The sequence below is a fragment of the Paroedura picta genome, chromosome 5, assembly GCF_049243985.1.
Source record: "Paroedura picta isolate Pp20150507F chromosome 5, Ppicta_v3.0, whole genome shotgun sequence".
In the NCBI taxonomy this organism is placed as follows: Eukaryota; Metazoa; Chordata; class Lepidosauria; order Squamata; family Gekkonidae; genus Paroedura; species Paroedura picta.
Window position 1 is genome coordinate 113,450,648 of NC_135373.1, and position 16,382 is coordinate 113,467,029.

At 44.7% G+C, this 16,382-nt stretch overlaps 1 protein-coding gene across 8 annotated transcripts in view; it reads left to right on the forward strand.

Annotated features, from left to right (window-relative positions):
• The window catches only part of WNK1 (WNK lysine deficient protein kinase 1), a 127,409-nt gene that overhangs the window by 103,412 nt on the left and 7,615 nt on the right, over window positions 1-16,382 (forward strand). For 5 of the 8 annotated variants that reach the window (XM_077339995.1, XM_077339998.1, XM_077340001.1 and 2 more), the window contains 7 exons: window positions 4,368-4,454; window positions 6,307-6,376; window positions 7,329-7,402; window positions 7,727-8,361; window positions 9,158-9,336; window positions 10,333-10,527; window positions 11,464-11,556. In XM_077339995.1, the coding sequence (XP_077196110.1) occupies window positions 4,368-4,454; window positions 6,307-6,376; window positions 7,329-7,402; window positions 7,727-8,361; window positions 9,158-9,336; window positions 10,333-10,527; window positions 11,464-11,556 (1,333 nt within the window). The remainder of the gene's footprint in view (window positions 1-4,367; window positions 4,455-6,306; window positions 6,377-7,328; window positions 7,403-7,726; window positions 8,362-9,157; window positions 9,337-10,332; window positions 10,528-11,463; window positions 11,557-16,382) is intronic. The other 3 variants (XM_077339996.1, XM_077339997.1, XM_077339999.1) reach the window with 2 other exon arrangements.

Below are 16,382 nucleotides of genomic sequence, written 5' to 3' on the forward strand. Positions count from 1 at the left end.
TCTACAGTGCCTAGTAACCTGTAGGTACTCTTCTTTAGAGCTCTGTCCTTCCCTCCATTTCCTGAACATTTTCCTTTTCTTTCTTAGTTCCTCTTGAAGTTCTCTGTTCATCCAAATAGGCTTCTTAGAGCTCCTGCAGTGTTTTCGTATTTCTGGAATAGTCATTGATTGAGCATGCAATAGCTCTTGTTTGAGTAGCGCCCACCCTTCACATGCTCCCTTCCCTTCCAGCATTCTCGTCCATGGTATGACACTCATCATGTCTCTGAGTTTATTAAAGTTTGCCCTACGAAAATCCAACATCCGCGTCTGGCTACAAGCTTCCTTGGCTCCCCATCTCAAAAGGAATTCTATGAGGACATGGTCACTTCCCCCTAGGGTCCCCACCTCCTTCACCTCATCCACCAACTCTTGCCTGTTGGTCAGTATTAAGTCCAGTATGGCTGAACCTCTTGTGGGTTCATCTACCATTTGATAAATGAAATTGTCAGCCAGGCAGGTCAGAAACTTGCATGACTGAGGACGCTTCGCAGAGTTTGTTTCCCAGCACACATCTGGGAAATTGAAGTCACCCATGATGACAAGGTCCTGCCGTTTGGATATTTTCTCAAGCTGCTCACAAAGTGCAGCATCCACATCCTCTCGTTGGTCAGGCGGTCGGTAGCAGACACCAACCACCACACTGTTTGTTTTCCCCTCGCTTATTTTCACCCAGATGCTTTCCACTGTAGATATACTCTCCTTCACTAGAATTTCCTGACAGGTAAGCCCTTTCCTCACATACAGTGCCACTCCTCCACCTCTTCGATCTATTCTGTTTTTTCTGAACAGTTCATATCCATCCACCATTACATTCCAGTCATGAGAATCATTCCACCAAGTTTCTGTGATGCCTACTAGATCATACCTTTCCATCAGCATGAGAAGTTCCAGCTCTTCCTTTTTATTGCCCATGCTTCGGGCGTTAGTATAAAGACATCTGAATCCTTTTACTTTTGGTTCCCTATGAGCTGGCCTTGCCGGTTGGGCTGCCTCCGATAGTTTTCCTTCCATACACTCCCTATGTTGATCGTCTCCTTCCCCTAGTGGCTTTAGTTTAAAGCTCTCCTGATGAATCTCCCCAGGTTCCTGCCAAACACATTCTTCCCCAGTTTCGATAAGTGCAGTCCATCAGGTGCTAGTAGGCCTTCCTCAAGAAAGCCTATCCCATGGTCCCAGAAACCAAATCTCTCCTGCCGGCACCAACTACGCAGCCAGTGATTCACCTCCATTATCTTCCTCTCCCGACGCATTCCTCTTCCCTTGACAGGCAAGATTGAAGAGAATACCACTTGTGCCCCCATTTGCTTGAGCTTCCTCCCCAGATCTTGATAGTCTTTTTAAATAGGAGCGATGGTATTCAGGGACATGTCATTCGTTCCCACATGGACCATCACAAATGGGTAGCGATCCGTAGATTTGAGGAGTTTGGGAAGCCTTTCTGAAACATCTTTAATTTTCGCCCCTGGCAAGCAACACACCTCTCGGGTTAGGGGGTCGGGCCCAGCCACATGGCGATCCATTCCTCTTAGCAGGGAGTCTCCAATTACCAGTACTCTCCTTTTTTTTTTCTTCTCAACTCCATTTCCTTCTGTCCCCGTGGCCTCTTCCCTTTGTCTTAGAGTTTGTTTTGGGACCTCTTCCCTTGTTGACCCTTGCACCTCCTCTGCAAGGGCCTGAAATCTATTCTGGAGCTCCAAAGGCCCCGAGAACTGTCTCGCCCTTCGCCGTTCAGTCTTTTTCCGAACTGCCTTCAGAGGCTCCCTATTGTGGTCAATCTCCTTGTCCTCTTCAGGACTGGTTGTATTCTCTTTATTCTCTTTATTCCATGTTGCAGAGCTCTGGACTACGAACTCCTCCCCTTTTTTACTTTGGGTCAGAGTAATAATTTTGTTTTCTAATCCCCTAATCTTTTCCTCCAAAAGTCTTACCAGCTTACACTTGGGGCAGCTGTAGTCCATCTTGTCTTTTGGGAGGAAGGCAATCATGTCACACTCACTGCAGATGATGGGATGAGTGTCCTGGAGGTCCATTGTAACTTGTAGGCAGTGCAACTACTGGTCAGCAGCAACTCTCCCCAGTAGCTCTCTCCACGTGCTCTCAGTTGTCTGAGCTCTGCCTCTGGCGAGGAGCAGCCCTTTTTAAGCCTCCCAACAATTACCCAGCAATCACCTCACCCAGGCAGAACACAATATACAATATACAATAGCCTCACCTGGTCAGCAGCAACTCTCCCCAGTAGCTCTCTCCACGTGCTCTCAGTTGCCATCAATTTATATCTATCACACAGTATCCAGATTTGCTTTTGTAAATGGTAGTATAGTCATGATGAGTTCTGTGGACAGCATTGAAGAGGGCTGTCAACTGCTCTTTAAGTGGTTTAAAGATTTGCTGTTTAACTAACTTGCTTTTTATCAAGCAGTATAACATCATTTAAAATATCTGGTTTGTGTAACCAATTATTACTGGTAATGAATGTAGTTTGAACTGAAGCGTACTTAGATCTCAGTCCTGACTTGCTGTAATCCTCAGAAGATAAATGTCTTGGATCCAGTGGAAGATTTCTGTGGATGGAAAGGATGGGGGTCACTGACTTCTTGTGCAGTTTCTGGGGTCCTTTTTTCCAAAGTAACTATTCTTTGGTAGGCTGCATTTTGATCTATGAGGGGTGAGGAATCCAGTTCTGCATTTCAAAATCCCTGCCATCTGAAGAACCCTTCAGTGGATTCAAGCCGATGCCTGACCTTTCTTGTTCATATATGTCACTACCTACTTAATCCTTCAAGTTGTTAAATCTGGAAGCAATACTTGTGTTTTATAGTTGGAATCCAGAAAACAATCTTTTCTTGAAACTTTCCATATCTTAACCCGGGTGTGTTTGGGAAAATATAGTTTCAGTAGCAAAAAGAAAAATCCGATTGTGGAAAAAAAATACAATGGTCTTTAGCCTCCCCCTGACTTGGGTGGCCACTGCTGAGGCTTGGCAAGGCTGCAGCAGGGCTGCTCAGGACGGGGCCTCCCTAGCTCCTCACTCTGGCCCGGGTGAGCACTGCCTAGGCCGTGGCGGCCCTGGTCAGACCGGGAGGAGGCATTTCTGGGGCTTTCAGGCTGGGCGGGTGGGTCTTCCTGGGGGGGGGGGGCGTCCTTAGAGGCCACACTCGCCTCCCTGGGGCTGGTCTGCAGCCCATCCTTTCTCCCCCTCCCAGCCACCTCACTTGTCCGGCTCATCTTACTGCTGGCTTTTCCTGTGGGTGGACAGAAGATGTGTAGGCGGGTGGGAGACTCTGATTGGTCCTCTGGGGGGGCAAGTGACATACTTGAAGACCAATCAGGGAGGCAGAGGTGGTTGGGGGAGGGGCATCCCCTACCTGATTGGTTCTGCAGGGGTGAGTGACATCCTGGAGGGCCAATCAGGTAGCGAGTGCATCGGGCGTATACGTACCAGAATTTTTAAATCTGTTTAACACTAAAATAGGGTATTGGCTACAGAAGTTAATATAATGTGCCATGTACAGAATTATTCTGAAGGAGGTTTTGTGAATGCCAAGTTACTGTGGATTGCTGTAGTTTTAAGAATACATTCTTGCAGATTCTAGACTCTTAAAAATGAAAATTAGTAGACTTGTATCAGAAAAGTCACTGCAATGTAATCTATAAATTACATTATTAGAATAGTGTTATTTGGACCCTGGGATATGATTAGAGTAGGTACCTATTATGGAAGAACAGCAACATACGTATGTATGTATGTATGTATGTACGTATGTGCGCGTGCACACACATGCACATAATGTGGCCTAGATCCTACTTCACTTGGCAAAGGTTGAAGCTCTCCTCTGACAAAACTTGAAGCTTTCCATTAATGGATGAAGGCTTTCAACTTTACAGGCTTTATAGGTATTTAGTACCGTCAGCTATGGACCAATGGATTCCAATTTCACTGCAGATTCCCCCCCCCCCTGTATTATTAGGCATCAGGTATATATTTAAGATTTCCTTGTATAAGAAATTCCATAAAGATTACAGCTAATTAGTGGTGTTGCCCCCACTTTTTCACTGCTGGTGGGCGTATATTGCCGTGTCCTCCCTCCAGTCTGCCACTACTGCTGTGGGCAAATATAAACATGCACACAGTTGCCCAGCTGGCCGTTGTTGGTGATGGCTCTATGATGGAGGCAAGGTTGCTGTAGCTGTATTAGGGAACCCAGCAGCTTTGTTCTTGGCAGCAGGAACTGCCAAACAGTTACCAGGTTAGGGGTCAGGGGATGGGTGCTGTTTCAGTATAGGAAGGCTAAGGAGCAACGACTAACTTTTCCTTTTTGTTACAGTCCCAGCAACCTCTGGAAGACTTGGATGCTCAGTTGAGAAGAGCTCTGAGTCCAGAGACTGTCCCAACAACATCGGCTACTACCTGTGTAAGTGTTTCTAGGGTAATCATTGAAAGTGTCCACGTTCACCATTGAGCGTTGCCTTCAGTTGGTGCTCGTTGGTGGAGGATTTTCTTTGTGTCATCTAGAGGAGGATGGTTTTAAAGGACTGCGGATTTTATGGGGGGGGTTATATAATCCAACTTGAGTCCCATCGAGGAGGAAGGTGGTCTATAAATATAATAAATAACAATAACACCTCAGGTATAGAATCATAGAATCATAGAGTTGGAAGGGGCCATACAGGCCATCTAGTCCAACCCCCTGCTCAACGCAGGATTAGCCCTAAGCATCCTAAAGCATCCAAGAAAAGTGTGTATCCAACCTTTGCTTGAAGACTTCCAGTGAGGGGGAGCTCACCACCTCCCTAGGCAGCCTATTCCACTGCTGAACTAATCATTTAGGTATGATCTAAATGATCTGCCATAGTGCTCTATTTGCATATGTAAATCTGAGTATGCAATCTTTCTGTCCCTATTACGCCCTTATTAAATTAATGATAAATCCCCTAGCTTTAATGCATAAATACATTTTAGAATAAGTGAATGTTTCAAGAGATTGCATGTGATAAGTTGTTTGAATATTGTTTGTAGAATAGTACAGACGCACTGGGAAACCAGTATGGCGATAAAAAATATCCAAATTGGACTTATATAGAATCGTCTCTCTTCAGTTTCAGTTATTCTTTAATTCTTATTTTATAATAAATTAAATAAGAACTAAAGAATAACTGAAACTAAAGAGAGACGACTATATAAGTCCAATTTGGATTTTTTTTTATTGCCATATTGGTTTCCCAGTGCATCTGTACTAGTCTATTTTAGTCTCTTCACTGGGACCCACCCCTCCCAGTTCATTCATTTTTGAATATTGTTTGTGACTTCTTAAAAAAACAAACAAACTGTGGCTACAAATACCATCCAGAAGCCCTTCAACTCTTAATAGGGTTAAGTAGGATCTGTTGGAACAAAGTGTTACAGAACAGGGGTAGTCAACCTGTGGTCCTCCTGGAGGACCTGGAGGACCACAGGTTGACTACCCCTGTTACAGAAGGCAAGGAGTAAAGAACTCAACCATATTCTGCACAATCTCACCACTTCTGGGGTTTCTCAAAGCCTGAAGAATGTTTCAGGGGTTTCTTAACAGTAAGAAAGTTGAGAAAGGCTGCTATAGATGATAAAAAATAGCATGATCAGGAGAAAGGCAAGGCTACAAACATTCTCTTTTGTGATAAGTTTTTCACATTCAGGGAATTCTTAGTATCTTAGAGCAGTCAGTAATATGATACCTTCGCCGCCACATTGTGGAGCTCTGACTCACACATGCACAGCAAGCTCTTATTTGCTTTACATGTTGAAACTGAGCAAAAATACCTTAATTGACATTTGGTAGAGCTCCGAAGAATCGGATTTCTGAGCCATCCCTGCAATAGGCACATGTTGTTTTGTTTTATGAGAAGAATAAGTCTTATTGCAATGGCAGCAAAGCTGTGTTTTTGCAACCCAGAAAAGAAGCTGCTGTGAAAAAATCATTTGAAATTGAATGCCATTTACTTGCCTCAGTTCTGGAATTAGCCGTGAAGAGACCCAATGTGGTGCAGTGGTTTGTGTTGGATTTAATGGGGAGCCCTGCTTTTATGTTCTCACTCAGTTCTGAAGCTCACTGGTTGGCACAGGGCCAATTGCGTTCTTTCTGCCCATCCCGCTTCAAAGAGTGGCTGTGATAATGAAGTGGAGGAGGGGGAAGACCATGCTTGCCACTTAAAGTTCCCCGTCTGAAGACTACAGGGAAAGCTCTGCTAATGATAAAAAGAACTATAAACTTTTTTGTTTATTTGTAGCCTCTGCCATCTGTGGCTTCCACAGTTGTTACTGGAGTGGTGAGTGCACTAGAACAGCCTTCACATACTGGTAAGAGCTCTTTGAGTGAATAGTTGTTGAAAGGGAAAACTTGCAGTTGGCTGTTACTCAAACTGGTGGCTGTTTTTTTTTTAACAAGAATGCCACATTCTGTCTGAAATGCTTGCTTTTGGTATTGGCATTTGACAGTAGAATAAATAATACCTCTCCCAAAATCCAGAAAGATAGGACACTTGTGCAACACGGGGTAAAACATTTAAACTTGGCAGCTTAAGAACTGTTGAGGCTATCTGTAGGACTGCTGCCTTTGCTTTCAGCACGCAAAAGCACAATTGCTTGATGCCTTAGTTTGTGCTGTAGTCAGAGAAGCAGATTTGCCTGTTTTTCTCAGTGCCATGTAATTGTCAAGGTTTTCTTTCCTGATTTACTGCTGTCTAATATCTCACTCATTTAGAGAGCAATGAATTAATGAACATTCTCAGCCTTCTCATGTACTCAACAATATTTTTAGCATGATAGGAGTCTATAAATATGTATATTCTGTAAATATCTATAATTATGTTAACAGGCCCGAATGAACAGGTTGCATCCCCCCCAGCCCTTTACAACACACTTCATTGTTGTGGCATGTCTGTATCTTATTTTGAAGGGATGTTTAAGCATTACCATAGCAATCAGAGAGCGCTAGGGCAGTGGTTGAGAGTAGAGGAGTAAACTACCCCCCCCCACCGGGCCTCAGTAAAAGGCGTTGAGTGGTCCCCGGTGTTGAGTGTTCGCCGGTGATAAAAAGGTTGGGGACCACTGAGCTAGAGGATGAAGTAGTGAACTAAATACCATACCATTGTAGCTTATTGATGGTCAAAACTGTTAAAGTAGTTAGGACGTACTTTCTTAGATGTTTTTACAATGTCAGGGAGAATAATGATCTGAGTCTTGGAATTTTTTCACAACATAGTGAGATAAGAAGAAAATTAACCTTCTCGTATGACTTTCTTGGTTTCAGATTCTCAGGGTGCCAAGAGTTCTGCCACTACTACTGCCTCAGGGGTTGCAGTTCTTAAGATGGGTCGCTTTCAGGTATTAGCAAAATGTCTTATTTTGTTTTATTCCCTGGTTGCTCTCGTTTTATAGATGGGAGTTTTGGAGTTGGGCGTACATTGGCCATAGTTGATGTTGTCAAACTTAGATCTAACACGCCAGCCTTCGAACAATACCGACATTATAAAATGTCCAGAATTTGCTTTTCCATTTTGATAGCATTTTGTGATACCGCAACATTTTACCATTGAATTGTCTAGTCTAAAAGTTGGCTGTTTTACTGGGTCATATTTGAGTGAACACTGGGGAGAAAAATGCTCTGAAATGTGTAAAGTGTTTATCTCATGTCTCCACCCCACCTAGGTGTCAGTGGCTGTGGATGATCAGAAAGACAGAGGAAGTAAGCCCAAGCACTTTGACACAACCACCTCTGGTTCATCTTCTTTGTCTAGCAGTAGCCCAGAGAGTACTCTGGTGAAATCAGACCCGAGTGGAACGGCTGAGGCCACTGCAGCGACCTCAGATGTGGTAGATGGAGCCTTTTCGCAAGCCTCCGCCACACAGGTGCAGCCAACCAAGGTTGGACGTTTCCAGGTGACGACAACAACTGACCAAGTGGGTCGTTTTTCTGTATCGAGAACCCAAGATGAGATGACCTGCATGGAGAAAGATGTCCCCGGAATAGTCCCGTTGTCTGCAGAATCAGAGCATGTTTCTTCTCCACTCACAACGCCTAAACTGGAGCTTGGAGGGAGGAGGCTTTCCTTGCATCTGAATGGGCCGTCATCTGAGTTGGAGGCTGCCTTCCTTAGCAGGGCGGCTAAAGAAATGGAGGACGGCTCGGGCAGTCCAGACTCACTTCATCCTCCTGGGTCCAAGATGAGTCTTCCAGTCCAGAGCCTTAGCAACTCATTTAACTCTTCCTACATGAGCAGTGACAATGAGTCGGACATAGAAGACGAAGACTTGAAATGTGAGCTGCGCCGGTTGCGTGAGAAGTGAGTGAATTTTTGCTTCTTGCAAACCTTTTAATGGGAAGATGCTGGAAATATCGTTGCTCAGATGGAAGTCTTTTACCCATGTGACAATCTGCCTTTCAATTGGTATGGCTGAACAGTAGCTCTCAGGATGTCCGTGGAGTACAATTACCACAAGCCCCTACCAGCATGGCAGAGACACATGGTAATTGTAGCTCACGGACATCTGGAGAGCCACAGTATGGCCACCCCTGCTTTAAATATTACAGAATTAAATCCTTGTTGTCATTGATAGGAGGTCTGCAAGATTTGTAAGATAGATCTACAAAATTTGTAAGAGAGTTCTACAAAATCTATCCATGTTTTCCTAGTGGGATTAGCAGATGCTCATTCTCCTTGCATTGCAGATGAAATGTGACTTTTATTAATTTATTTAGGACATTTCCGTGTTGCCTAGTCAGAGTTCTGTTCAGGGTGGCTTCCAGTTAAAGAAATGTAATATAAAAACAAATCATTAAAGCATTTTAAAGCTTGCTTGAGGCTCCTGTAGTGAAGTCATGGAAGAGGCATGCTATAATAGCTCAGTTTTGGCCATTTCTTTTTAAAGAGGTGTGAACAGTCTAGCTTATCAATGTATGTGGGTAGACCCAAACAGTGGAGTTGCTCTCCTCCTAGCGTTAGTACCATAATACCTAAAGGGAAATTGTCTCTAATTTGAATTAACTTCACAGCTACCCAAGTTGTGAGCGATCTGATGATGTGGGAAGGAAGACCAAAAGAAATAATGTGGCCAATGTGTTGCGTTTCTCTTCTTTAGGCACCTTAAAGAGATCCAAGAGCTTCAAAGTCGGCAGAAGTTGGAGATTGAACTGCTGTATACAAAACTGGGGAAGGTGCCTCCGGCTGTCATTATACCTCCGGCTGCTCCTCTGTCGGGAAGGCGGAGAAGACCTACTAAAGGAAAAGGCAGCAGATCCAGCCGCAGCAGTTCCCAGGGTAACAAGAGCTCTCAGATTTTGGGTATGGCACCATAAGTAACGTAGATAGATAGGGACTCAGAGGTCAGTTCACTCAGTGGCACCTCTTAGATTTGTTGGAAGAGCTGCCTTGCAGGCTGATTTGACTTGCTAAAGTTTAAATTCTTCAGCCTTCTGCTTTGGTATCTGGGGCTGCTGGACCCCATCAGGCTGCCACTGAAGAGTACTAGTTTTACTTACTTTCACGTTAATTTTTATTCAGCTCTTTTTACAAGGAATTCAAGGTGGCCCAGCATTGTCCACCATGACACACTCCCAGTTGTAAGTTTCGCAGAGCATTTCAACTGCGTCCCTTGCCAATCTGATTGTGAGCATAGTACTTTATATTTATGGATTGATGAAGATTGATGCTATTCATGATTTATGATGTTTTTTTATGCTGCCTCTTCAGAGGCCTGCTCAAGGCGGATAATTGATTAAAACAACGTAAAAACAAGCCATTGGACACGACCAGAGTAGGAACAGAAACAAAGCATTTAAAAGTTGGTAATATAAATCAGGGGTAGTCAACCTGTGGTCCTCCAGATGTTTGCAAACGCTGGCAGGGGTTCATGGGAATAGTAGTCCACGAACATCTGGAGGACCACAGGTTGACTACCCCTAAATGACATTTCAAGGCGTGCAGCAGAGTTTAAGTGGAATGAAAAGTGGCTTTCCCTGTTTGTGTCTAGTGTGCATGCAGAGAAAATGTGCAGTTTGTTAGATTGAAGGCTCTCAGTCAAGTGCAGGAATTCTATGAGCACTTTCCCTTTCTAACCTGTGCTTTTCTCACCCTTGGTCCTCCTTCACTCATCTTTTACTCTTTGCTGGTTTGCAGCCAGAACTTCCCTCCATGTACTGGCAGAGCACCATGCGAAATATAACAACTCCATGGGAACCTCCTGTGGGATAGCAGAACTAGATATCCACCACGTTGCTCGCGGCCTCACTGTTTGCATTTTTTTTTCTTCCCTAGGCAATTTGTCTGCTCAGAGTGCACCTTCGGTCTTGCCCCCACAACAGACCTTACACCCTCCTGGCAGTGCCCCAGAGACCGGACAGAATCATCTGTTACAGCCCCTGAAACCATCACCTTCTAGTGAGAATCTTTACTCTGCCTTTACCAGTGACGGTGCCATTTCCATACCAAGCCTTTCTGCGCCAGGCCAAGGTAAGAAGCGTCCTGGATTGGTGGCACGGAGCCCTACTTTGAGTGGAGAGGGTGAATATCCTGTTGCTGTTTTGGATTATCGTTTTCGTAGGATGAGCCTCCTCGGCATGGCACATTAATAGCATTCAGAAATAACTATACAACCACGAAGGCTCCCACCTCGTGCACCTCCTGGAGGTAAAAGGTGGTTATGCGGAAGCTTACCTTCTCAAAAAGCTTGAGGAGGCAGGGTTAAGAATAAGCTTATCTTGGGTAAATTGGGGTCTTGTCCATCTTGCTTTAGGTACATTGAGAGCTTAGTGTGGCCTCTGAACATTCTAGTTTTGAGTTTCTGTAAAATGGCACACTTGAATGCTTTTATATACTTAGAATTAATTCCGCAGTACGCTTTTTCTTTTGTTCCCCACTGAAAATACCTTGGATGACTCAGTTTTGGGACTGCTGAAGTTGCAGTGTAGGAATATAAGTCCAAGGGTGAAGAAGGGATACTCAAAGAAAGAAAAAGTGTCGGAAACTCATGCTCCTGCCTCTCCCCCCCCCCCCATCCAGATCTTCCTTGCTAGAGAAGAGAAAATGAGCTCATTTCTCTCTCTAACTGTATGAGCCTGACTAACCTGTGCCTCGTGTATCCTTGAAGCTGTATTATATAAGTGTGAGCCTTTGCTATGATTTAGATTGCTTGTGGCATGCAACCCTGTTGAATTTATGGTTGAAGGCTAGATCTGTTCCAGTGTAAAGAACAAGCGTGATGCTTGGAAAGGGGGTGGGAGGAGCATCTTGGTTCCTTTCTTGCCTCTCCTCTATTGACCTGAGGCTTTCTCCCATGTCTTACTAGTGCATTTCATCACTCCGGCCTAGAGTTCCTAACATCTTGTAGTTGTGTTCTGTCTCTTTTTCTCCTTGTTCCTCCCTTTCTTTTTTTTGTTTTTATCACAGGCTGTGTGAAGTTTAACTGTGCATCTGAGCGGGTGACATTCAAGCCTGGTGGCAGGAGGACCCGATTTCTGAGTACGCCCTGCTTGGCTCTTTGTGTGTAACACCTTTACTCCTTCCTCGTCTTTTTATTTTCTGCTACTAGGATCTGTTGCCACATGCCGTCTGTTCACATCCGCCTTCTTGTATTTCTCCAACCCCCAGGGCTTGGCTGAGTTGCTCTTAGTGTACAGTTTGGGAAAACATTCCTTTTCTAAAACTTTTATATTTTCTCTCCCCAGTCTACCGTTGTGGCAATGAGCATTGTGTTTTAGAACAGTGGTCCCCCAACCTTTTTATCACCGGGGACCACTCACCGGGGACCACTCAACGCCTTTTACTGAGGCCCGGTGGGGGGGGGAGGTAGTTTACTCCTCTACTCTCAACCACTGCCCTAACGCTCTCTGATCGCTATGGTAATGTTTAAACATCCCTTCAAAATAAGATACAGACACGCCACAACAATGAAGTGTTGTAAAGGGCTGGGGGGGGATGAAGTAAAGGGCCGGGGATGGGGGGAGAAGGCGTCCTTCGGGGCCCACCTCCAATTAGTCGAAGGACCACATGTGGTCCGCGGCCCACAGGTTGGGGATCGCTATTTTAGAACATTCAGGAAGCATTCTTGTGGATCACTTACTCATTTTGATAGATTGCCCTGTGGGAAATAGCCATGGAGAATGAGCAGCCAGAGGTCCTGAATATCAGGCTGGCATTTTCTAGTAGTTCACCTGAAGGCTATGCTGCATATCTTATGGTCAGCTCACACAGTGAAGGGTTTGTCCAGTGGCTTATAGTGCAGGTTCAAGCAAAAGTATGAGGACACCTGCAATTCAGCAAGTTATCACAAAACATCCGGGCTGAAGGCCCTGCTTATAGTAGTGTTCCTGCTTATGTTGGAATACTTGGACAACTGCTTTTCCATTATTGTACCTCCCAGCCCAGGATGGGAGAATCCAGAGATACGCATGGCCAGCTGCTTATTTTGCAGATATAAATCAGGGGCTGTTTAATTGTAGAAGGAAAGAAGAGTTGGTTGTTATACCCCACTTTTCACTACCTGAGAAGTCTCAAAGTGGCTTACAATCGCCTTCCCTTCTTCTCCCTAGAACAGGTACCCTATGAGATAGGTGGGGCTGAGAGAGCTCTTGATAGGACTGCTCTGTGAGAACAGAACTATCAGGGCTGTGACTAGCCCAAGGTCATCCAGCTGGCTGCACGTGGATGAGGAGTGGAGAATGAAACTCAGTTCTTCAGATTAGAGGCTGTCGCTCTTAACCGCTATACCAAGATGGCTCTTTTAGCTGTTATTCTTTGAGTGATCATCTGTGGATTCACAGTGATGGACTTTGAGGTTTTGTGCCTGTGCATAGATTCAATACAGAACCCTCTAGAAGTTGCTTTTAGGCATGGAAATCCTCTCCCTTCAAGAACAGGAGTTGCATCTTCTGGCTGAATTCTTGCCAAATAAAGTAATGTTGTAGGGAAGGAGGGTGGGTTGTGTGAATCCACAGCTTTTTTCCCCAAGTTATGGTCTCTATGCATCACCATGATAGGAAAAGCTACCAGAGTTACCTACCTGAAGGTAGGCACCGGTGCAGTTAGAAGACAAGAATGCTGAGCACTGCACTTCAAGAGTACATCTCTGCCCTCACCCTAGCATCTGTTTTTTCTCCAGACAATTTATACGCTGCCTCTCCAGAGACCTACTTGAGGCAGCTCACAGTCTGTTTAGCCTAGAGAGGAGACGACTGAAAGGGGATCTGATAACCATCTTCAAGTAATTAAAAGGGTGCCATATAGAGGATGGAGCAAGCCAAATTGTTCTCTCTTGCCCCAGAGGGACAGACCAGAATGAATGGAATGAAATTAACTCAAAAGAAATTCCATCTAAACATCCGGAAGAAGTTCCTGACAGTTAGAGCGGTTTCTCAGTGGAACAGGCTTCCTCGGGAGGTGGTGGCTTCTACATCTTTGGACATTTTTAAACAGAGGCTAGGAGCGATCAAGAGCAAAAGAAGAAGGGGACGACAGAGAATGAGGTGGCTGGATGGAGTCACTGAAGCAGTAGGTGTAAACTTAAATGGACTCCGGAGAATGGTAGGGGACAGGAAGGCCTGGAGGATCATTGTCCATGGGTTTGCGATGGGTCAGACACGACTTTGCACCTAACAACAACAAAACAGAGGCTGGATAGCCATCTGACAGAGAGGCTGATTCTGTGAAGGCAAAGGGGTGGCAGGTTACAGTAGATGAGCGATTGGGATGTGAGTGTCCTGCATAGTGCAGGGGGTTAGACTAAATAACCCATGAGGTCCCTTTGAACTCTATGATTCTATGATTTTATAAACCCAAAAAATAAAACACCACGAAATTCTCAATTTAGAAAAACCATATACAGCCTAAAATGACATCTATAGACTAGAAATAAATCTTAGATCACTGTTGCCAGATCCCTATCATCAACTGAAGATGTTACATGCCACCAAAGAGATTTGAGCTTCCAGCTATCGTCTGGGATTCAGCAGCTTTTTCAAGTCCCTTCAGGCTGATTCCTCAACTCTCAAACCACATTATTATTGAAGTTTCTTTGGACCCAAGTAGCTGAAGCTGGACACATCATAGGAGATAATTATCTTCATAATGTGCAGAGCTTCATTCTTAAAGACTCTCACCAGTTCTTTCATGTCTGCAGGTAGATATTGAAGGCTAGAAAAGGTATTGGTATCTTGCCAAACAGTCAAGACTACCTTGAGGGACAGCACAGCGAATGAACATGGTATTTGTGCCCTCCAACTTTCTCCCTTCCTCATCCATAGGAGCAGAGTTGTAGGTGTTTGTCTTCTTTTGACCTGGAATGTCTTCACTGCAGGGAAATTGGGAAGAGGATGGGCAGAGAGAAAGTTCTACTACAGCTCCTAAAGCCACTCTCCTGCTGAATCTTGTACAGGCTCTGTAGAAAGTTGACTCATTCTTTCTCCAGAGTCTGTTGCCACCCAGAGCAATCTAAGGAGAATGGATAAAGTGACAGGCTTTCGTTGCAGATCAGCATCTGTGGGCTGATTTACTGAGTTTATGCTGTAGTTTTGAAGGTGGTTTTATCCCCAGTTCCTGAGAGGCGGCCATCTACATCAACAGCTCTTTGTACATCCTGCATCCTTGGGAGATAAAGGTTTGGCATCAGACTCTGATGAGTCTGAAGTCTTTTATGAAGCAACAGAGTCTGCAGGGTTGTCATAATTCTCCTCCTTGAAATTTTACAAGAAGATGAAGCAGGGGTGTTTGGGGTACTATAGGCTCTTGTGATGTGAGGAGTTGCTGGACTGGTTCATTGGGAATCAGTACTGCTTCTGAAGCAGGGTGCAACTGTAGGGAAAGTAGCATGCCCTGCCCTTTGGGTCAAGGGATGAACCATTGGCCATGAAGGAGAAGGTGGGATTTAGTGAAAGACTGTGACTGGCCAGATTGCAAGTTGTACAGTGTGTGCTAGTGTCAAAAGCTGTTTAGTAAGTGATGCCTGTAACCAGTCATCAGGTATTGACCTGTCTCTTCATGACTACTCTGTGCTCCTAGTAGAAAGGCAGATAGCAACTGGATCTATCTGGAATGAATCTGGATCCATTAAGGTTCTTGATGCTGGTTCCAGGAATCTGGCGACGAGCCCTTGGAAGAGCTTGGGATCTGAACATAGGTGGGTCAGGATGAGGTGGCTGGAGAATATTCACTGGGCGTCTTCCAACTCAGTTTCCGAAAAGCGACCACCTTTGAGGTGGAGCCACACGTGCAGAGGAACCCCAAGTGCAGCGGCCAAGAGGAGTAATTTTTTAAAAATATATTGGAAAAGAGGAGTGAGAGGAATAAAACCAACACACACTAGTGGCAGCTGCTGCAGAAATGCTGTCTTAATTTGCACAGGCAGTCTGAAACCTTGCTGGGCAGGAGCCCCACCTGGCTTCACCCACTTTCCAAAAACATTTCAAAGGCATCAGGAAAGGTGTGGGGAGGCACCATGTCAGGGGCCTCTGCCTAACGGTTTCCCCAGCCTGGATCTCAGGTATCTTGTTCTGCAGACTATGCTGATAAACTATTTGGGCTATTTAACATCATCTTTTTCTTGCTTCTGTATGAGTGATGTTTCAAGAACTGGGACACATCTCAACATTCATTAAGTAGATTAACATTGAATTTGCGCTCTGAGAATAGCTTTTGGAAACTCTGGTCTGCCAATTTCTGCTATCAACTTCATTGAGCTACCAGATGCAGATAAGGTCTTGAACTGTGCTAAGGTTGAATAGGTGGATTTCATGTCTAACCTCTGGCATTTGCATTAGACACGTGTTCAGGAAGCAAGCAGAGCATTCTTTCTTGGGCGTGATAATAAATGCTGCTCTTCCTCTCAGACTGCCAGATAATGCAGATTTGCTAATAAAGAGCACCTTGTCAAAGGAGTACACCAAGCAGCAGCTCAGCCAGGCCAGGGATTTTTCTGTATGTCACCCACGAGCAAAGCAGCAGTTTCCAAGGACAGCTGCAATGGGAATAATGGTATAATCCAGTTTGGGTTTGGGGAAATTCAGATAGAAGCACTTGTTAGACTTCGTTGGACGTGCTTTCGGTTATTTTTAGGTAACTTTTATACTTTATACCAAGAACATGGAATTATCTTTATTCTAGGCTTCTTGAAAGCAAAAGTCCTGGTATGGTTAGCTTATGGCAGGGAGAAAGGGCAAACAGTGGCTCTGGAGGTACTGCCAGGAGTTAAGATTATCCTGGGAACTGTTAAGCAGTTTTTAATGATAAATCAGGCAGAACAGGTGCTTCTTAACGTGTTATGGTTGTCTTGGAAGAAAGCTAAAAGCAAAGATGTGGCCAGTTCATCTGGTGCA